At 47.3% G+C, this 23322-nt stretch overlaps 1 protein-coding gene across 1 annotated transcript in view; it reads right to left on the minus strand.

The window, feature by feature from the left end:
- Positions 1-294: 294 nt before the first annotated feature.
- Positions 295-23322, minus strand: part of LY86 (lymphocyte antigen 86) — a 152838-nt gene continuing 129810 nt past the window's right edge. Inside the window, exon 5 of the mRNA XM_086966851.1 lies at positions 295-765. Coding sequence (XP_086822977.1) covers positions 682-765 — 84 coding nt within the window. The 3' untranslated portion in view covers positions 295-681. The remainder of the gene's footprint in view (positions 766-23322) is intronic.

Genomic DNA, 23322 nt, shown 5'->3' on the forward strand with positions numbered 1-23322 from the left:
GGCTCCTAAAGTAGGACAGATTTTTTTTATTATTTTACCAGTATACGAAGAAAAACACAAATTAAAATCATTCATTTAAAGCATATATTCAGATGCATGTACTTTCCTTTGCAATTGCATGTGTCAGTAATGTCCCTATCGAACACTTTTAAGTGCTCACTTACCAATTTTAAAATGGGTGTTTTCTGAAATGATATATATGATTATTAGAGTTAGGTGTTAATGGTTAATCAAAGTGATCAGCAGTTTATCAGTTCAAATCGAGACAATAATGAGGCAAACTCAGTTTCAAGCTGCTGTTGTTAGTAAACTGAGGTTTATTACATTGGGCACTAGTAAATTAGAGCACATAGAAATAGCACAAGTGAGGTATGAAGCACTATATAAAAACAAATTATTACTTTAGCACGATTGAGGACATGGTAGCAATCCACGAACCTACATCATCTTCAGACCCAAGTGTGATTGAAATGGTTTCTCTTCTGCCTTACTACACAGCAGTTAAGCCAGCCATTTCATAATATTCTTGCATTATTAAACATACAAACAAGAGGAACTAGGCTGATCTTTAATTCTGCTCTCCTCATCCATTTCTGAAATGCTATTAGTTCTCTGCACAGTAATTGTATTGTATTCTATACAAATATTTTGTACAATTTCCGTGAAAAACAACAAACAGAATCAGCGGCTAAAGATGGTGATGTTAGCACAGGCGATCAGGTATTGGTCTTCATTGTACAGGTCCAGGTTTATCACATAATCTCCCTGTGGGAAGAGAAAGTATAAATTGAACATCAAAATGGTAAAAAGTAACCATGAATGTACTGACATGTTTGGCTGCTTCTAGAACAATTGCCAAGTTTCAAACTTACAGTTGCTTTTGGCACTCATATGTGACCCTCTCATGGACCTTCATTGAGGGCGCAAAAATGGGCACAAATGATTTTTCATCTATTTGTACACCTTTGCTGATTTAGAGGCAAGTGTAAATTGCATTTGCTAATGCTTTGTGCTCACACTTACCACCAATGTTTATCCTCACTTGTGGATCTGCGCAAAACTGAAAATAAACACAGCCATATGATGTGTACATCCATTTTGCGCGTACTATTTCTGCATTTTTCTCATTCTGTCCTTGCACAAACCACAACTTTGTGATTTACTCCGGGGTTGGTTCGCTCCTTATTTTTGCAAATGGGTTTAAATTTCGGTGTCTTTTCTTACTTTGAATAGTTTATCGGGGCTGTTTCATATCTTACCAAACTCAATGTTCTCATACGTTTACGTTTGAGAATACGGAAATGACAGTTCTAGTTTACAGTTGGTAGAGTTTATATACAATCCAATTTCAAAATGTACTCTTACTCTTTAGCATCCTGCATGAGTAAGTTCCTTTCCCCAAATCCGATGATGTTCAGGATAATTCAACAGACATAGTACCCTTCCAATATATTAATTACAGACTATTATATATTCATTCCCCTTTACACTCCAATTATCCTAAGGTGTGCACAATTTCCTGTGCTGATGAAGACCCGTGGATTCAACTTCTTAGGTTGAAATGCCATTAAACGCATAGTCAAGTGGACAATTGTGTCTAAGATATAGGGAGGCAAGATTTTGAAAACTAAAAAAGAAGACATTTCACAGACAGAGAAAAAGGAGCGGAATATTAAATTAACCGAGTGGCACACAATGACTTTCTTGAGAGCACTCATAAACATATAAAACATTGCGCGGGAGGAACTAAGGGGGGGGGGGGGGTGCAAAGTTGTGGTCCGCCCAGGTGGCACTGTTTTGGGGGTGGTGGGCACATGTGCGGCAGCTGTTTCTAAGCAGCCAGTACACCACATGTATATCTGTAAGTGCAAGCACACCTGCTTGCAACCAAATCCTGCACTATCTAGCATAGTGGTGGTGCGGCGCCGGTGTGCCGCGCGATGCACAGCGTATGTGGGTCCCAGGGCTGTCAATCTTGCAGCTCGCCGAAAGCACTCCCAATGACGGCCCTGGGCTTCATTTTTGGCCAGCCCAGGCACTGCTGCAGTGACGCCTCGAGTCACAAGTTCATGGGCAGCAGCTGAACTCGGAAATGGCTTCAGGTTTTTGTTGATGCGGTCACAGCCGGCGAGGTAAACATCTTGTCTATGTCGTTAAGGTTGTAGTCTACAACATTGCACTCTTCCCTTATATTATTGTACCTATTGATGGGATCCATATGTTGCCATGTCCCCCCACCAGGTCCACATAGCCTATGTTAAAAAATAAAAACAGCAATCACTCACAGGGTGTGCAGGTCACTTGTGATGCAAGATACGTCATTACAGACGTAGCGGAAAATAACAAGGCAGAAATGGCGCCTACATCTTCAGGAATAGAGTAATACATCAGCGTTTGCCGGCAGTGGCTCCTTCGACATACATGTGCGAACAACATAGATCACCACATGTGAAATATGTAGGTGAATCCTTACACCCTATCTTTATCCCTCCATCGAAGGCAGCACAGGTACAGCAGTGCTGGGCTGGGGTGAAGCAGACATGTGGGATTAAGACGTATAAATTAATGTACATCAAAGGCTGCCACATCATAGCTCCATGCATCATATTACACAACATAGCAATATGTAGCGCCATTGAAGGTCTGCTGGAGGACGATGGGGGGACAGCAAAAGATGACAATGATGAACCGCTCATGTGAGTGATTGTGACAGAGCCCTGGTAGATTGTGCAGGAAGAATTAAGTTAAGCAAAAAGAGGGTCACGTGTCACGGGTACTGCTGCCTTAAATCGTCCATTTGAGCCTGAGCATCTTCCAAAAATGTCCTTCACATCAGCTAAGTCATGCACTGCCCTAGTGTTTCATCTATCTACTTGCCTACAATGGCATGTTGGAGCTGGCCTATTTACATCCTCGGCTTTGCCTAATCTATTGCCCATCTAGCCTGATTATACATGTTTTTTAAGCCTCTGTATGCACCAGTGAATGCTGATGTCATCTCACCTAAACATCACCTAGTGAAATTGATTTCACACAGAAATTGCTTCTATACCCATAACTTCGATATTTTAAAAGCAGAGGATTTTAGCTGGGTAACATTTTGCTCGTGCACGCTTCTGACAAGGGTAGTTGGCACAGGGGCGTGATATTTTTGGATGTGCTCCACTATATGGTCTGCCCTCTACCTGCCTCGGCTCGATGGGTTCAAGACGTGGGTCAGCACCTGGTGGAGTGATGCCTTTCAACTCCAGGGTTCCTTCATCCATGGATTCATCGTCTGGTGCATGCTCAGACAAGACAAGGAGGGTACAGCATTGACTTAAAGGAAAGGGTAATATTTTGGGTGACTTACAAAGCCATAAGCAGGATATGTTTTGGATAACTGTGATTTACACAACAGTTGTTTATCAGGATATTCATTGTGGATAGGAATATTGTATTTTTTTAACTGTAAATACCGGAATGCATTACATTGACGCCCTTGCATCCCGCATTTAACTGAGAGTTTCCGCCATTAACATTACCAGTAATGGATGAGGCTGTTATCACCCCCTCCACACCCCCCCCCACCATTGTTTTCTTGTTGGTGACCCTCAGCCAGGAATGCAAACAGTGCTTTTGTGTGTGAAATGTTCCCCTGCACCTGGCTTTCAGTTTCCTCACTGCTTTCGTTTGATGCAGAAAAAACATATTTCATAGCAAGATATGAACCCCCTGAGTGTGAGGCACAAGAGTAGATGGGCTGCGAGGAGACCTACAGTGAAGTAAAGTGTGTTGTAACTTAAACCCTGCCAGTCCACCCCCGCTGCTCGACGTCCTTTTTCCCCGGCCGTAGGCGGCAATCTGAGGGATAGCCCTGGGCGCCAGAAGCTCTAGCTACACCACTGAATGCAACTTCCACTCACAGCATTATCTCTGTTGATTAAATTCCGTTCTGTAGGGGGCTACGTTCATCTAAATGGTATACATGAAAACTTGCCTCTCACATTGTTCAGTTGACCATCCCTGAAAACATAGGGGCATATTACCAAGCAATAGCGATAATTATCGCTATTGCTTGGTTAGCGTGAAAAAATTATCACCGAGCTGCAGCGATTTTTATCGCAGATAAACCTTGGTATTACTAAGGTTTATCGCAAATGCGATAAAAATCGGCCGTAATGCATGAATATCGCTGAAAAGTCAGTGATATTCATGCATTAGCGAGCTAATGCTCTTAGCCATGTTATCCACCTCCCATTGGATAACATGGCTAAGAACTGCTCAGGGCAGGTGTTAGCTTTTGGAGATATTCGCGCTTAGCGCGAATATCTTCAAAAGTTGGTAATGGGAGATAGCGATGTTATCAGTCGCTAACATCTTGGCACGCCCACTTTGCATGTCATTAGTGATAAATATCACTGACATGCAAAGTGGGGCCCAAGATGGTCGCTATCTCCTACTAGCTGTCGCTAACTGGTGTTAGCGACAGCTAGGTAATAGGGAGATAATTTTATCTCCGCTTTCTTGGCTTTTAAAGCCAAAAAAAGTGGAGATAAACCCCCTTGATAATATGCCCCATAATGTGCTAAATTTCAGGGGCGGCTCCTCTGCTAAGGAGGAGGAGCGTTGTCACTGCTGTTTTGCAGTGAAACACAGAGAAAATAAAATGATAATAACTTGCGTTAGTATCATTTTATTTTCTCCTACTTCCGCCCACAGCTTTGTGTGAGGGGGTGGGGGCAAGGGAGGAGTAGTAGCATCCTCCTAAAGTGTGCAATGACTGCTTGGACGGCTCTCTCGGGCTGCCCAAAACAGTCTTGTGCACTTTGCATGATCTCCATGCGGGCTGCATTACAGCCTACGTGGAGAACATGTCCAGGCCTCCAGTCAACGTCTGAGACCCGAAACACAGCGCTCAGACCAATAACAACACTGCTGAGGTAGCGTTTAGATTGTCTGAGTGGAAGCCTGAGTATAATTCCTGAGGCGGCCGAGCGAGGGAAGGACTACGGAGGAGAGACGCGGCGAGGAAGTGGCGAAAAGAATAGTTTTAATTTATTTCTTTTTTATTACCCGCTTCCCCTGCGTCCTCCCCCTCCCGCTTCCTCGCCCCTAACTCCTGCTTTCTCCCCCCCGCCCTATCACTTCCGTGCCGACCACCACTGCTAAATTTAGTGAAATATGCTGGGACAGATGGGGGGAAATTCAATTTGTTGTTACTATTATGCATTGGAAGTGGGATGAATAAAATAAATGTTTATTCCAGCGATCTGTCTCTTTCAGATTCTATCATCATTGAAAAATGACTGTTAGCTTGTCTTGGACTTTTGAAAAGGCAGGCATAATGTTTTACAATGTAAATTATATAATAATGGATACAGATAAATTATGAAGTGTCCCTACTTCTAAGCAAGATTTGTAAAACAAGGTTTGGATGAACCATTGACTTTGTTGTATGGGTAGCCATTATTTTGCTATATTATACCCAAAACAACAACTGCTCCTTTCCAGCCACCCTACATGCAGCAGCCTGTCTAGTCTCAAATGCTAAGAAATAAGATCATTTCACTCTGATCTGAAAACAACTACACTGGACTTCCCTATAGGCATGCGTCAACTTTAAGATTACCTGCCTACCTCACAAGGCCTTCCAGGCTGTGGTTGCTTCCTCCTTTCAGGGTCGGATTGGGAAAGCGGGCAGTCGGGCATTGGGCAATGGGCCTGTGCCTCATGGTCACCCGTTGCCAGTGTCATGGACACTTCCTTGCCATGCTGTCAAACTGAGGCTGGAGGCCAGATGTTATTCTAGCCCTTACCAGATTCTCACCTCGGCCCCCTTCCTCGTGTGTCCGGCCCAGAAGCAGTGTCATTGCCCCGCTGGACCATCACTTTCAGGCCATGGCGGGTGTGGCAAGCGTGGGAGTTTGCAGGGACCTCTCAGAGGGGGCAAGTCTCACCTAAGCCCCCCTAGAGTAGCAGGATCAGCTGTGTGCTTTTCTTGACCCCCCCTCACCGGCTAGGTTATACCCAGGGCCACTGGAATTAAGCGATTGTGTGGCCGCACCAATTTTCGCATATTTATAGAATCGCCACATTTGTAACATAATACATCATCTGCAGAATATATGGATATTAACAACAAAAATGTGTTTCTAGCTCAAACGGTTCAAAAGTTAGTAAAAATGCAGCGACACTTGTTGCTGCCAGCGGAATGCCCTTTGAAAAGCTGGACTGGTCACCTTTCCGTTGCTTATTAGTATATTTCACTGTTAAACAGACTATTATGAGGTGCAACCAATACCCAGGCAGTGTTCAGAAGTTTAACAATGCTGAAATAAAGAAGCAATACCATTATAAAATGTGCTGCATTATGCTGCATAATTTGCCTTTTCTTACGACATAATTTATTTAACCCTGCTACATAATTTGGCACTCTCTTGCAGCATAATTCCAGTGGCCCGAGTTATACCCTAAGTCTATTATGGGATGGAGAGGTGGTTAGTAAGAGAAGTGGCCTCATTAGGGGCCAGTTGTTGTCACCTCGTTCCAAGTGATTTTTAGGAGTTGATGGAGTAGAGTCCCCCTCTGAGGTCACCTTTCCCAAAGGGAAAAGAAAACATAGGATGTAGGGTTATGGTCTTAGAGCTTCTGGCGTTTGAACTGGGGAAGTTCTTTCGAGTTCTGCCGCCAGTTCAACATTCCATGATCGAGCTGTTTGAAGAGAAATGGATTGACCGCCCAATCTTGCGTATCTGACTTTGGGCATTGTCATCAAATGCAGATTAGCCGATCGGAGAGCGCGGCGAGGGGTGCACAAAATGAACCTTTTATGCAGATATTGTGGACCAAGTTGGTGCAAGGCGCAATAGGCCAGGACCAGCGATTTAAACGAAATGCGATGGGCCACTGGGAGCCAATGAAGGTCTTGGAGATGGGCACGCACACTGGTTCTTCTCGGGAGATGAAACAGGAGTCGCACAGCCGCGTTCTGAATAATCTGCAACCGTTTTATGAGGTATGCGGGGAGACCACTAAACAGTGCATTGGCATAGTCAAGCCTTGCCAAAACCAGGGCCCGCAGAACAGTCTCTTTCGCCTCCCTAGGGAGAAGCAGAAAGAACCTCTTGAGTGACTTGAGGGTGGCGAAACAGGTCCCTGTAAGTTTTTTTAGGTGGACTTCAAACTTGAGGTCCTGACCGAACCATACCCCCAGGTTTTTTGCCGGGCCTCCGAAAGAACTGGGACACAGAAGATCAGTCGGCCAGATGAGATCTCTGAAATTGGCCGGGAAGTTACCGTAGAATAAAATCTCAGATTTGTCCTCGTTACATTTGAGCTGAGCTACGGCAAGCCAGCGTAAGACATGGGACAGACAAGTACGGACCACTAAGGCATTCAGACAGTCCTTTGGCCAGGTGAACAACAGCTGCGTGTCGTCAGCATACGCCATTATTTTTGCTCCCCACTGCTCAGCCAGATAGATTAACGGGGTAATATAAACGTTAAACAGCAAAGGACTCAATGTAGAGCCCTGCGGCACCCCAGTGGTGAGCTTCTTGGGTAGCGAGGCGTGTAGTGGCATCCATACCTGCTGCGTCCGATCAGACAAGAACGACGAGATCCAGGCAAGGAACGCACCCGACAGGCCTACCTCTGCCAGCCTCATCAGCAGCTGAGTATGAGGCACCGTATCGAAGGCGGCAGAGAGGTCCAACAGAACCAGGACCGCCCTGCCGCCCCCATCCAGACACTCCCTGATGGCCTCCGATACCTCAACCAGTGCCGTCTCAGTGCTAAAGGCAGCCCTGAACCCCGATTGTGCCGGGTGCAGGGCCTGGGAGGACTCAATGAAGTTGTTCAGTTGCCTGATTACGACCTTTTCGCATACTTTCGCAAGGGCCGGGAGCAGCGAGATCGGACGATAGCTGGAAGTGGCCAGAGGATCCAAGCCAGGCTTCTTTAGCAGGGGGAGAAGTTTCGCCTGTTTCCAGCAAAGGGGCACGGAGGCAGAGGCCAGAGACAGATTCACAATCTGGGTAACCTCCTGATAGACTAGACTCGCCACTCCCCCTAAGACCCTTGCAAGACACGGGTCAGAGGGAGATCCCGACTTTAGAGCTTCGAGGACAGCCAACACATCCGCTTGCTGAGCTGGCTCAAAGTTAGAGAATTGAATAGCAGGTGGAGTTGGCCCAGGACCAGTGGCGGCCGGTAGGGGCTGTAGGAGACCGCAGGAGTTTTGAAGCTCCTCTTGAATTTTGGCAATCTTATTGTCAAAAAAACAGGACAGTTCCTCACTCCAAAGATCGGATGCCGGGAGAGCTGGTAGAGCAGCACAAGGGGAGAGGAAGCTCTGGACAATGGCAAAGATTTCTCTGCCATTGTTGTCCGCCTTCTCAATCCTCCCTGCGAAATATCTGCTTTTAGCAACCTTAATCTCCGCATAGTACGCCTTCTGGGCCCTCCGCAGATTGCTCTTCAGTTCAGGCCGGAAATCAAGGCGCCAAGCTCTCTACAGCTTTTTGCAGCCGGATTTGAGTTCCCTAAGAGCATGGGAAAACCAGGGTTTAGAAGGGGAGGACCTAGTCCGCCTGCTGCTACCTTTATTATTGGGCCAGGCGGAGCCTTGTTCGACCCAGGAGTTGAAGGCCTCAACCGCTGAATCAAGTTCAGACGGCAAAGTCGGGCGGTTAAGCACAAGGGAGTCCGAAAGGGAGGCCAGGTTGATCCGCTAAGAATGCGCTTGAGGGGGGGGCAGTCCCCTCAACCCTTCTTTGCTCAGGGGCCAGGCGAACTGAATTAGGGCATGGTCTGACCAAGGAACGCCCCTAGAGGGAGACATAGTGATCTCAAAATTCGAGCACACCAGGTCCAACCAGTGGCCGGCCTCATGGGTGGGAAAATTCACCCATTGTGTGAGGTGAGCCAACGAGAAGGCTTCGGCTAAGCGCACCGCTTCCGACGAATACACCGCGTCCATATGAATGTTAAAATCCCCCAGGAGGAGATATCGGGTGAATTTCAGGGCGCGGGGAACGATGACCTCCTCAATATTGGCGACAAAACTGCCCGCATGTCCCGGGGGGTGGTAAAGAAGGGTGCCTCCCAAGGTGAAATGGGGGGAGAGGACCACTACAAAGTGTATCATTTCCGTCTCACCCAATGGGTCAGGAGGATCACTGACAACTACCCAGTGATCCCGATGAATCACCGCCAGGCCGCCACCCCTACCGGAGGGTCGATCAGTCTTAGTAATCCTGAAGCACCGTGGTATAGCAAGCTCCACCACCGGCGAACAGGACTCGGAGAGCCAGGTTTCAGTGACGAAAAGGAGATCCAGCTCGTTCTCATCCAGCAGCTCAAATATGTCGGCCGCGTGTCTGACCATTGATCTTGCATTAATAAGGGCCGCTTTTATGACCTCTGAGCTGTTCCTAGTCACGTCGACTGAGGGCTGCGGATTCAAAAATTTGCTCTACATTCTGGCAATCATCTGTGTGTCTTTTGCTTTCTCACTCTAAGTGTGATGGGTATGCCCAGACGTGGGTCCCGGGCTCACTGTGCCAATGGATTCAAGATAGCCTGGCTGATGAGGGGTGATGCCCTGAAACCGGTCCCAGGTTGCTTGTTTCCGGTCCAGGGAAGACCTGGCTTGGCAGTTCGGGTTGGACTGTTCTCGCGCAGTTTTCTACACACGGATGCTGACGAGAAAACGGGTCCGGTTGCTGGATGGAGACACAGCGTTTTTCTTCATAATTTAAAACATCCAGGGACACCTATCATAGTGTTCACCCGGCAATAGTGTATCACTTACCTAGTCAGGACAACTATATATATATTGAAGCCCTGAGGAAGCCCAATCTGGGTGAAACGCATTGACTGTCATTGCTTTCAAGATATTGTATGAAGACTGCAATAAAAAATATTGGAAGAACATCATGAAGGACCACTACTCTTTTTGTGAATGCATATGAGCATTCTTTCTGAAAAAACTTTGCTGATGTACTATAATTTACCTGTTGCCTCTCTGTTCTCTATTTTGTCTGTTCCCATGAGTAGGAGGGTCAAGACTGATTTGCATATGGCTGAGTCTAAACTGGGGTGACATGGTGAGCAAAAAAACGATAGATTTAGCAGCGCTCTCTTTACTTGGGGTGAATGTTTGATTTGCTCTGCATTCTTTCAATCATCTGGGTGTCTTTTGCTTTCTCGTGCAGTCCTTTTTGACGCCTCAAAATCCTTCGCTAATGGGGGAAGTGACATGGACGGCAATGAGGACGGCGCCTAGGTCCGTTACCTCCACAACCCTGAGGCGTACAAAAGCGAATTTTACAGCGAAACGAGCTCGGTCCTGAAACAGAAGACCAGCAAAAGACGTCGGAACACCAGGGGCACAAGAAGAGCACACAAGAGCGTCCGCCAGCAGCAAATCGCAGAAGTTTTGGCCAGTATACTACCCCAAGGAAGATCGGGCGAGGCATCGCCAAGATGGCGCCCTAAACAACTAGCGAGCAGAACAGAGTCGGAGAGGAAAAGAATCGATGTTGGGTGGGTCCCCTGTTTTGAACCACGAGGTGCACACGGTGAGCCCCAATACCCCGGCTGCCGCAAATGACCCACGGAGAGCTGAAGCGGCAGAGAGAGCGCTATGCAAAAGCAAACGAGAGAGAGAGAAAGCGAAAGTACAACTGGGGGCCGCCATCTTAACATCTCACTTTCTGCAGGGGTGAGCAGCGAGCGGCGCTGAACGGAAGCTGCCTGGCACTACGGTTGAAAGACAAGCTGGAAGAGATAATTGGCACTGCCGTCGGACTAAGCAAGGGTGCAGAACCACAAGGGGAAGCTGAATACAACCCACAACTTAGAAGCGCTTTACTGGGGGCTTCCATCTTGCACCCTCGCCGACGCCATGGAAGAGGGGAGCGGGGAAAGACCAGAGGAGCATAGCCAGGGTGATCCTGTACCAGCCACAATATACAGCAGCAACAACCGCAAAGCTCCAATTAAGCAGCCAAGTAAGTGCCGCAAGCGCGCCAGAGGTGGTGAGGCAAACAGGAAAGCGATACTCGAAACCCGCTAACATAAACAAGAAGAAAGTGGAAGCCCGTCAGGGGCCGCCATTTTGAAACCTAGACCTCATCCCACACACCGCAAGCAGCGCACAAAAGCTGGGGGCTTTAACAAACGTCTAAACAAACAACCAGACACACTGGAGAGGAGATAATCAGAAGGGAAGTAACAACGACGCTGCACCAGTATTAGCCATGCCAGTAAAACACGACTACATTAATTAAGGGACAATACCGAAACTGAAACTGGAAGCACACTAGAGGGAGCCACCATTTTAAGCCCCGCTCGAAGTCCGCTTTACGGAAGCAGGGGAAGCAGAGAAAACCAGCTGCAATAAACGTCAGCAAGCCCTGCACTGCTCAAAAACCGCGCAGCAACCAAAATAAACAAGAACATACCCAACAACAGGCCACAGTGTGCTCCAAGCGCTCGCCAAACCACACAGATGAGTTGTGAATGGCAGAGCTGAACTCACACCCACATCAACAAGCAAAGTGTGCCTATAACCGGAAGAAACCCATACAGAGTGCCTGATCCGAGGGGAAAGCAAGGGAGTAGCCAAAAGGAAAGGGTGGTGTCAAAGAGGAGAACTGGCAGGAGCAAAGACCAGGACAAGAACCATCTGGGAACCAAGCAGGTTCAGGTTGAACCACCAGGTCACAGACAGAGGAGAGCCAATCCCAACAAACCCCCTCAGCACCCAACAGGAAGATGAGAGACTAGGGAGCTATCAGGTCAGAAGAGGTTTTGCAACGATGGCAGGTCACAACAGCAAATTAACCAACGAAATCAAGAAACACAGGAAAGACATTCCTGACTCGCCACAAAAGCAAACAAGCGAGATAACCCTGGATCTGATACTCAAAAAAATCAGTGAAGGCAACGAGTTGGGTAAATCAACGAAGCAGACAATAGACAATATGCAACTGGAACTAGCAGCCATAAGGGCGGATCAGCATAAAACAAACTGCAGAATCGATGCTACGGAGAAGCGCATCAGCACCATGGAGGATGACAATGCACAAGCTAATAAATGCCTACACTCCATCGCAAAGGCCTCAACCGCTCTCCAGAAGCAGCTAGCAGAACAAGATGACCGCACCAGAAGGGGGAACATAAGACTGCTAGGGATCCCTGAAGGAGAAGAGGACAAGCCCGGGTCATGCCCAAACTTAATTGAAGAGTTGATACCACTACTAACAGGCATCAAATTTGATAGACAATTCGAAATTGACAAAGCATACAGAGTGCCTGCAACCAAAACTACCTCAAGGCCGAGGCCCACGACCAATCATCTGTAAGCCCCTGAGATCAAGCCAAACGGAGGCGATCTTTGCAGTTGCAAGGAAAACCCAAATCTAAGATGGAACGGACACAAGATAATAATTACGCAAGACTTCTCAAGGCAAACAGTAGAAACCAGAAAAGGATTCCTAGCGCTAAGAGAAAGAATGCGGATGGATAATGTCACCTTTAGCTTTGCAGGTCCAGCCAAACTAAGAATCACAGACAAGTGGCGAACGCAGGTCTTCGATGACCCCAACGAGCTGAGAAGATACCTCCAAGGCCCTCCATCAGAAGATATGGAAGCCCAAAACACAAAACACAGGTGCAGGGAAAAGAAGAGCATCAACAGGCAACATCGAGTCGGATGGCACTAAAGAAAACTAAGGCTTCCTCGGACTTAACACAAATTGATATATACAAGGAACTACCACACAGGGGAAAGACTAAGACTATTTGCAACGGAACTACCTCAGACACAGCAACTACCTCAACGACAGCACCAAAAGGCGCAATGTCTCGACTACAGGGAGCTGCAGCACAACAGGATCCCTTATATATCCTTTAAGCTTACATTAGCGGCACGGTCGTAAGCCTCATAGGAGGCTTGGACTTAGCTCATAACAAGCCTCGGGGGAAAGGAGGGGAGGAACTTTGCTGTCGCACGCTCGTAATGCAAGCATTGGGGGTGGGGGGTGGGACGGGGGGGTATGGGGGGAGGGCGGTCCTTTGAGTACAGCTATCTCTGCTTTCCATGTTTTTCTTCTTCCTTCTTTCCTTCTCTTTCTCTATCCTCTCTATCCGAGTCGCGGACAGACACAAGCTTTTACTAAGCCATCATACTAGAAAAAGTGTACATCACAGGGGAGCAACAGCCGAAGGGAGTCAAGGGCACCATCCAGGGCGACCAAGAGCATATCACGAAACCACAACATTTAGTGATTCCTGAGTCAAGGAATGACACCAGCCACGCACAACCAAGCACCCACAACGATCAAGGTAGTCTCCTTTAATGTCAAAGGGCTCAATCCCCCGGTCAAGAGAAGGAAGGCTATAGAATACCTGAGCACAACAAAAAGCGATGTGTGCATGCTCCAGGAAACTAAATTGTCAGCAGAAGACGCACAACGCCTGAAGGCTAACTGGATAGGTCAGTCGCTATGCTCGCCAGCGGTCCACAAAAAGAAGGGAGTGATTACACTTATAAACAAAAAATCTAGGCTAATAGTACAAGATAGCTACGCCGATGAAGACGGAAGATTCCTAATAACCAGTCTCAAGAGGGTGGAGGACACGATACACATTGCCAACATATATGGACCCAACTCTGAGGACAGTGAATTCTGGAGTAAGGTTGAGAACAAACTAAGTAAGCTTCCACAAGAAGACCTCAACCAAGTACTAGACCACACAATAGACAGACACCCACAAAGAGCAAGCCACTGCTCACCAGGACAAAACACCCTAGGGAACCTGTGCGCCAAGCTCAACCTAAAAGATCCTTGGCGACTACAACACCCAGACAAAAAGAGACTACTCCTTCTACTCTCACCCACACAACTCATTTAGCAGAATTGACTACATCCTCATCTCCACCCCCCACACACATCTCATAGACCCCACAGAAATAGCTCCAAGAACGATATCAGACCACTCACTCATCAGTCTAACACTCAGCGGAAGACACAATGAACAGGCTAGCCGCAGGTGGAGATTCAATAGTGACATTCTCAAAAACCTGAATAACATTACCGAAATAGAAGATACCATAAAAGAATACCTAGGGTTCAATGACAGCCCAAGCATGGACAGAGGCACCCTTTGGGACGCTCTGAAAGCCACAGTCAGGGGCAAAATACTTAGCATCAAATCAAGAATGAATAGAGAAAGGAAAAAAAAGTAATATAGCTCGAAACTCAGAATAAAGACCTAGAAAGAGGCCACAGCACGAACTTAGGGGACAAAAATACTCTGTCAGAATTATCACGGAAAAAATACGAGCTCAACAAGATCCTAAGCGAAAAAGCAGGCATGTGGATAAATAAATATAAACCTATAAACCTATGTAAAGCAAACAGAGCAGGGAAAGCACTAGCCTCATACCTCAAGAGCAAACAGAGACAAAACACAATTGCAGCAATAACGGACAGCAACAAGACATCTCAAACGTCAAACAATGAGATCCTCAATGTCTTTAAAGACTTCTACGAGGGCCTGTACAAAGAAGACAAAAACCTTAAAGCAGACAAGGGAGTCAACCTCCTAGACAGTCTAAACCTACCCAGTCTAACGGAGACACAGAGAACGACATTAGAACAAGACATTGCGGGGACAGAGATAGAGAGAGCAGTAGCAGACCTCAAAGACAACAAGGCTCCCGGACCAAATGGCTACACAGCGGGTTTCTACAAACAATTTCTCCGCCTAATTAAACCCACAATGGAAGAGGTGTTCACACACTGCTTCCACAAAGGGAAAATGACTAGCTCAATGACAGAAGCCAACATAATAGTTATCCCAAAAGACGGCAAAGACCCACAGCACCCACATTATTACAGCCCTATCTCTATAATTAATGTAGACTGCAAGATCTATGCCTAGGTCTTAGCAGCAAGGCTAAACGCGCTACTTCCAACCCTAATCCATAACTCTCAGGTGGGCTATCTCAAAAACAGGATGTGCCAAGACAACACAAGGCTTTTATGTCACTTAATAAACCACGCCTCCGCCAAAAGCGCACAAGCAGTTATGATAGCTCTCGATGCAGAGAAAGCGTTTGACAGAGTGTCGTGGTCCTTCCTTGGCCAATGCATGCACAAGTTGGGACTAGGGGGAACTATAGAAGAATGGTGATGGCACTATATAACGAACCAAAAGCCCGGGTAGTAGTCAATGGGTGCACCTCAGAGACGCTACTCCTAGAAAGAGGCACGAGACAAGGGTGCCCTTTTACCCCAGCACTCTTCCTACTCTCTATAGAACCACTGCTGTGCATGATTAGGGCCAACTCAGAAATAAAAGGAATCCATATCAGAGGGAACACAGTCAAGTTAGCTGCTTACGCGGATGACATACTCATCACAACAGAGAACCCAGGCCCCTCAATAGCAGCCCTAATGGCCACCATTGAGGAATACGCACAGGTCTTGGGCTACAAACTCAATAGAGACAAATCGGAATGCAAACCTCTAAACGTACACACTACTAAGGCAGTACTAGGAAACTCAAGGTTGGCGTGGCAAAAATGAGCTCTGAAATACCTCGGGCTACACTTTGAGAGAGATCTCAAGACAACACTTGACCTCAATGAAAAGACAATTCTAAACAAAGTAAAAGAGAAACTCGGAGCGTGGTCACCAAAGTTTGTCAGCTGGTGGGGCAGAATTGAAACAATAAAAATGATGATAGCACCCATGATTAACTACCTTCTAAGCATGCTCCCGCTAATAACTACAGAAGACTTCCACAAAAAATTTGATACCCTGATAAACAAGTTCTTATGGAAAGACAAGAAACCCAGAATAAGTTTACAGAAACTAAAGCTGAGCAAAAGTCTAGGAGGTCCCAACCTGACCAACTTCAAAACATTCCAGACCGCATGCCTAGCCAAACAAGGGTAACACTGGCTTTCCCCACAACAAGAATACACACCGGCATGGCTAACGCTAGAAAAAGCAATCCAAATGGGTCTCGACCCCTTAGCCCTACTCACAGCCAATAGACACCCCGAAGCCAACAATATTATACTCAAAAACACCAAGGTAGACAAACGAATGGAGATTAGCATAAAAAACACAAGATGGGAATTCATTTGGTACAACACAAAAATAAAATACAAAGATAAAATACATGATCCCCTGGTACGAATGAGGCATCTCCACCCCCATCCCACTAGAAAAACGTACCACTACACTCACATTCGACACCCTAAAACACCTCCACAATCTACCAGACATAGAATTCTACAGCTTTCTAAAGATAATGGCGGCACTCACCAGGGCAGATCTTAACAAAGAAGCCCCATCAATCCTGCAATACTCAACTAATCTAAACAAAGTTGGCACCAAACGTCACACCTATACAAATTGCTGAGCCCAGTTTCATCAAAACTAAATGCCAAAACACTAGAATACTGGAAAGGCCAACATAATAGGTGTTTCAGCGAGAGGGAAAAAATGCGCCTGTGGAACTCAGCAAGCACAAACAAAGTCACCCCAATCCTTGACACAAACTAAAAGGAGACCTTGCCCACCTAATCTTTCACTGCCCTAAAGTCAAAACATTCTGGAACAAAGTAAGAGACTTCATAAATAACATAACGGGGTTCTCACTGCAGACAGACTTTCTACGGACAGTCGCGGCCTTCATGACTCCTGAGATCCAATCTAAGAAGGACAGCGAGCTAATAGACCTCCTACTCACAGCAGCAGTTAAAACTATCCCGGCAAACTGGAAGAACACAGGGAAAGCTTCCTTCAAAAGTTGGTTCAACTGGATCACCTTCCTAAGAGGGGCAGATAACATAACATCAAAACACTCACCCAACTCTACCACTAAGGGCGAGATGTGGCTCACCCTAGACAACTATCTGAGCTCACACAAACCACCATAGGCAAATCACATAGATCGGAGCGCTCTTGCTCCCCCCTCACACACGGCGAACTTCTGTAGGATGGCACCCAGCGAGAAACGCCTGCCACCCTATCCGCTACTCTGTCTATCTCTCCTGACTTTTCTTCTCTCTCTTTTCTCTTCCTCCCTATGAGGGCAATGTATAACATGGCCAAGCCCTAACACGCCTAGCCCACGACAATGTCTGTCTGATGACTGCGGGTTCAAGCCTGACAGCGCGACACCAATTGTAACCTCACCGGCGTACTATGACACCAATATTGCCTTCAACATATCTGTACTGTACTTACAAAACTCTTCTAATAAAATCTTTGAAATTAAAAAAAATCCTTCGCTCATATTCATTAGCTTGACCTGCAGCCCTTATTGCTTTACCTAAGGGTGGCTTATGTGTTCCTATATGCTGCACCATGCACCAAATCCTTTGGGGCGACCTGAACATCTCATCCCCGTTCTGTGGTGATGTAATGTTTCCAGTGTGAAATGACTACAGTATTATTAGTAACGAGTCAAATTTCCCACTCCTCGTTGACAGTCAACAGGCACATTTAATTCAATTACCTTCACGTGCACCGATTGAAGGCTTTATACAAAGCCTTCCCATAATGCCTTTTTCATCGGGTACTCTGCTCCTGAGGCCTCGCAGCTCCTGCTCTCTGTTTTCATGGAATTCTCCCTAATTTTGCTCTTCCTACCAACTTTGTTCCCGGTTTGTTCCGAGCTCTTCGTTGCCTGTTTGTTGAACTGAAGCCAAGGGACTGGCTGTATGTTCAAAGCCCGACCGACGCCATCACAGATATTTGAGAACTCGGGTGAGGGAGATATTGTTTTTTTCTGTGGCACCAGATTATGCTCTAATATTTCTTTATCTCCGCGGGGCCTGGGATGCTTGCTTCCTTACTAAACTGCCTGTCTTCTGAGTGATAGCGGCGCCAGCGCTCACATACCAGCCGGCCTGCTCACTGTACCGGAGCGGTGTTCATCAGCCCATGCAGCTCCGTTCCCTTCGGTCTTGTAATTCCAGAGGAGGAGTTGGTGACGAGCTTGATGACGTCATATCACCAGTCTCTGCACTATTAGGTGCCTGCCTAAAATTCTGAAAGTAAAACTGCAAAGCAAGACTTGCCTCGTTCCCAAACAGTGGAATCTGATCCCCCGTGCGATTACACTGAACTCCAATCTCCCGTACTTCAAGTAAAACCTTAAAACGTAGCCGTCAAAGTAACTGCTCCCCTATGTGGCTCTCCGTCGCAGTTTTTGGGTGTATAAAACTCTCCTTCTCTTTATTTTTATTTACTTCTTTTTAGGCTTATAAAGCGCGAACTTGGCCTGAATGTATTGGAGCGCTTTACACAGGCCCCACTTATGTTACACAAGGACCAGGGCTTTAAGTGGGATGAAAAAACTGGGGGTCTCGCAAAGGGCGTGTCAATGTAATTAAGGGTGTGGCTTAAAAACACATAAGCTAAAAATCTGTGCTTAGCTTGTTGTGCCACCCAACTTTTATTTTGCTGTTCTGGTCATTGAGTCCAGATATATGACACAACAAGTCACATCATACCTACAAGTCAGGACTATTGGCTTTGTCAATGGTTGTTAGTTGCTTAAGATAAATAAGCAGCAACTATGACTTGTATATAATATTGAAAACACTTCTACTTAAAGCCCTGGTGACACCACAACAATGTTGCTGCCCCTGAGATTCAGAAGGGAAACCCAGAGAGAAAATGGCTCTTTAAAGGATTTCCCTTCCCCTACAACGCTCAACACACGCACATCGATGTGCCTACTGTCACTGCAGTCCGGAGGAAAAAAACGGACCGCCTGTGCCAGGGCACAAAACAGAGCCCGATAGAGACCCGCTTCGAGGTCCCTTTTAAAAAACTGCCGGTGCTCAGACCCAATGAGACCCAGCCCACTTAAAGCCCTGACAAGGACACATTCATTTTTGGTAGGCACAGGAAGATTAAGTAATTTGCACAGAAACTCAGGATATTGAGCCAATGCCGAGACACAAACCTGGGGCCATATTATCAAGAAAGGGCGATACATTATCGCTGCTTTTATCAGCAGGAAACTGCCGCTAAAGAAGCGATAATGGGCTTGATAATATGCCCTTGTGAATTCCCATAGAAGCCCAGGCTAACACCAGAACCTGGGCTTCTATGGGAATCCACAAGGGCATATTATCAAGCCCATTATCGCCGCTTTAGCTGCAGTTTCCTGCCGATAAAAGCGGCGAGAATGTATCGCCCTTTCTTGATAATATGGCCCCTGGTTCCCCAGTTCCAAAGTCGGCAGCTCTAACTGTTATGCCACACCCCTTCTCCAAGCGAACCCTCAATATGCCTATTGCCCTCCTGCTCTGTTATTGGCCACTGCTGTCTGTGCCACTATTGTGTTTCGTCGTCGACCCTCGCTGCATTGTTCTCCCTGAAAAGCACTCCCCGCCCTGATTATGAACTCACACCATCGAGGTTCACAGTTATCTCTCTTTTGCTTTGTGTTTTATTATGTAGTTACCACTGTTCTCTGCTAGGTTACGTGTGTGGTTGTCTCTGTAAAGGGCTCCTTTACCTCAATTGCAATACATGCCAGCAAATAAATATGCATTTCAATTTGTATAGACAGGCATGATTTTTAGAAAAAAACTATAGATTTCCCACCCATGTGTCACTTTTGTGGTGCTGTGGCACTACATGCGGCAGGGTAGAGTATGTGAATCCCTTCAGTGTGCAGGAAGGATCCACTAAGCAATTTGGGGACGTTTTCCAAAACAAGGGGGGAAATCCTAAAAAAGTGTGCAGAAAGCATACTGTGAGTGACAGATGTGTATCATGAGGAGGTAACAATAAACATATTTCCCTACATCCAAGCATTCAACATGCACAGCTCCTGCTCTACCCCTAATCTGTAGTTGTGCTTTCGGTGTGTTATTGTGTTGTGTAAGAAGAGCTGTATTCTAGAGTGTCCGTCTGAGTGAGGGTGAGGACACATGTGGTTCTGTAGAGTGATGTCATCAAGAGAGTTGTGTGCACCCCATCAGTTACAGGCAGTTGAAAACAGAGGTTTGAGTGAGGGAATACCTGCTCTGGTGCCCAAGCACCATCGTATCTTGTTGTCTACGTTCACGCCACAGCAAGGAAGCCATTATCTACAGTTCAATAAACAATGAGTTTATTATAGTGTACAGTCCCCACTCAATGGAAGGGGTAACAAAAACAACACAGACTTCTTTTCCATGGAGGTTATTTACATGTGATTAACCCAGCCATAGAACGCCTAACCTGGTAGTAGCCCCAGGCAGGAGCAGAAAACCTGAGAGCGGAAATCCATAGTTCACCAAGGATTAGTGAAAAGAATTTGCTGTCTACAGTGAGGTTGCAACAAGTCAAAGCTTGGCATGGCTTGTCAGCAGGTAGCCAAGGCTAGCAGTGGCTCCCTAGGGCGAGCTTGCAAACCCGGCCAATCGTGCCATTAGGCCTACCCACACACCGTATTTCCTACCTTCACAAACTACGCAGAGTCAAGTGCTGGAGATAAGAGGCCACAGTTTCTTATTATAGTTGTTAATTCACCACTAATCACCATCACAGCTGTTCACAGATACTGCTGTACATAAACACATGACTGTTCCTGTGGAGGTGCAATACACAGCCTAGGCTTTTTTTGCTACCATGGCCGGACTGGGAACTGAAGCCGGCCCTGGCAACCTGCTTGGCCGCCCCCCCTGGGGGTCAGGTGGTGTTTGAGGCCGAGCTGCTTCCCAGGGCCGCTTTCGGATGATTTTGTTACACAAGACAGATATTGCCGACCCCCGGTAACAAAAATGGACCTTCAGGGGCCCAAAACCGCCCCCAACCCTGGCGCGCACCAGGGAAATGCCCGGTATGGCCAGTCCGGCCTGTTTGCTACAAATTACTGTGCTTGAATTGCTAAGAAGGCCATATTGGTCTGCAAGTACCGTGGCTGCTTTGTGTCTACAACCGCTCCTTTCTCTTTCTTTCTTGCGCTGTGTTTCTGCCATAAGGCATTCCAAAGCCCAACGGTCTGTAATTCTTCACCGTAGTCTCTTAGGCCTATCCGTAGGGGAATCTTGATGGCAATCAGGGCAGAAGTCGGGGGTACACGCAGGTACATGGCGTCCACCCACTATTTTCACAGGGTGGACGCCGTCCCCCCTGCCAAGAAGTTGGGCCCCACAGAAATATGCTGAACTTGTCCCAGTGTAAGACACCGGGACATGTTCAGCAGCACCTTAACTTTATCTTCTTTAAATTCCTAGCAGCAATGTGCAGGCAGTGAGGGAGCTTTTTTTTTAACCTCCAGCTGGGCCTAAGTTAGGGGGCCATCAGGCCTCCTTTTTGTTTGAATATCCTGAATGGAGGTGTCCTGGAACCTCACACTTAAAAGTAAATGCCACGGAGGGGAAACAAAGGCAGTTTGTTATCTTTTCACAGTTACTTAAGAGCAGCATGCTTTTGCCTTTGTTCAGTCCCTGTATATAAGAGATGCGTGCACTAGAAGAATGTCAGATGTTTTGGTCTGTGCCAGTATTTACACTAATAACAATTTCAATAGCACTATTTTATTTCTTTTTAAAAGGTGTAGGAGTCACATGTCCTTCATAGATCACTATACTATATTACAAGGATTACAATTTATGAACTGCAGGAAACATAAGGATCTCTGTGTTAAAGCAGTTACCCACTTTACTATCTACATAAAATAAAAATCTGTCATCTGCATGTTATGTTATGTGCTTTGCAGGATACACATTAACCTTATACTACTTTGATTCCGATCTGGGACTTCACAAAACACAGATCGACGAGTGAAGGCGAGTGAAGGACGTCGTGGGATCCTTGTGCTTTTATTTCTGTCAGCGCTCGTGTTTAGAGCGGAGAGGGGAGAGATCATCGACTCTTTGCAGACGCCGAGGGCCTGCGAGGTCCAGCAGGCTCTCTGGCCCACAGCTGCTGTCTCTTCCCCCGGCGTTCCCGCCCCCCCGCCAGGACACTTAAAACCCCTATCGCGGCCCCCGCTCCGCGAGCGCCGCTCACCTTGTGCTGCTGTTGTGCTGCTTTGACCCTAATCCCCGTGACGGCGAGTGAAGGACGTAGTGGGATCCTTGTGCTTTTATTTCTGTCAGTGCTCGTGTTTAGAGTGGAGTGGGGAGAGATCATCGACTCTTTGCAGACGCCGAGGGACTGCGAGGTCCAGCAGGCACTCTGGCCCACAGCAGCTGCCTCTTCCCCCGGCGTTCCCGCCCCCCGCCAGGACACTTAAAACACCCATCGCGGCCCCCGCTACGCGGGAGCCGCTCACCGTGTGCTGCTGTTGTGCTGCTTTGACCCTAATCCCCGTGACGGCGAGTGAAGGACGTCGCGGGATCCTTGTGCTTTTATTTCTGTCAGCGCTCGTGTTTAGAGCGGAGAGGGGAGAGATCATCGACTCTTTGCAGACGCCGAGGGACTGCGAGGTCCAGCAGGCTCTCTGGCCCACAGCTGCTGCCTCTTCCCCCGGCGTTCCCGCCCCCCGCCAGGACACTTAAAACCCCTATCGCGGCCCCCGCTCCGCGGGTGCCGCTCACCGTGTGCTGCTGTTGTGCTGCTTTGACCCTAATCCCCGTGACGGCGAGTGAAGGACGTCGTGGGATCCTTGTGCTTTTATTTCTGTCAGTGCTCGTGTTTAGAGCGGAGAGGGGAGAGATCATCGACTCGTTGCAGACGCCGAGGGACTGCGAGGTCCAGCAGGCTCTCTGGCCCACAGCTGCTGCCTCTTCCCCCGGCGTTCCCTCCCCCCCCCCGCCTGCAGGGATTTAAACTTGCCTATATTCCCACGTAGCGGGACGCCCGCGGATGTAGTCCGGGGCGAAGCCCGGGCAAAGGGCGGGCCCTCTGTGGCCCTCAGAGGCCCGAGGAGACTGGACTGGGCCAGAACCCTTGGTTGTTCATCGTCCCGTTGAGCACATTCTGAGTAAGTTTACTCAGGTCCATCATTTACTGGTGTTTTAAACATTTATAAATGTCATTGTCAGCGCTAAGCACAGATACTGTAATGTTGGACAGGTCCGGGGGTCTGCTTAATGGAACCCTTGATAACTATCTTATAAAGACTGCCGCTGATACCCCCAAGGAAATTATTCTAGCAGAGCGGCGTACGGAACGCCCTCGTTCTGTTGAAAGCATGAAGAATAGGTCATTGATTGAGTCACCTTTACCAGTTGTTTCCACTATTGAAGAGAGCCAAAATGGCAATGATAGCGTTGTTTTACTGGATAGCGTGCCTCTTGTATTTAGAGATTGCACACCGACACCCAGTACCTGCCCTAAAAAAATTGTGAATGGTTTT

The sequence above is a fragment of the Lissotriton vulgaris genome, chromosome 4_1, assembly GCF_964263255.1.
Source record: "Lissotriton vulgaris chromosome 4_1, aLisVul1.2, whole genome shotgun sequence".
Classification (NCBI taxonomy): Eukaryota; Metazoa; Chordata; class Amphibia; order Caudata; family Salamandridae; genus Lissotriton; species Lissotriton vulgaris.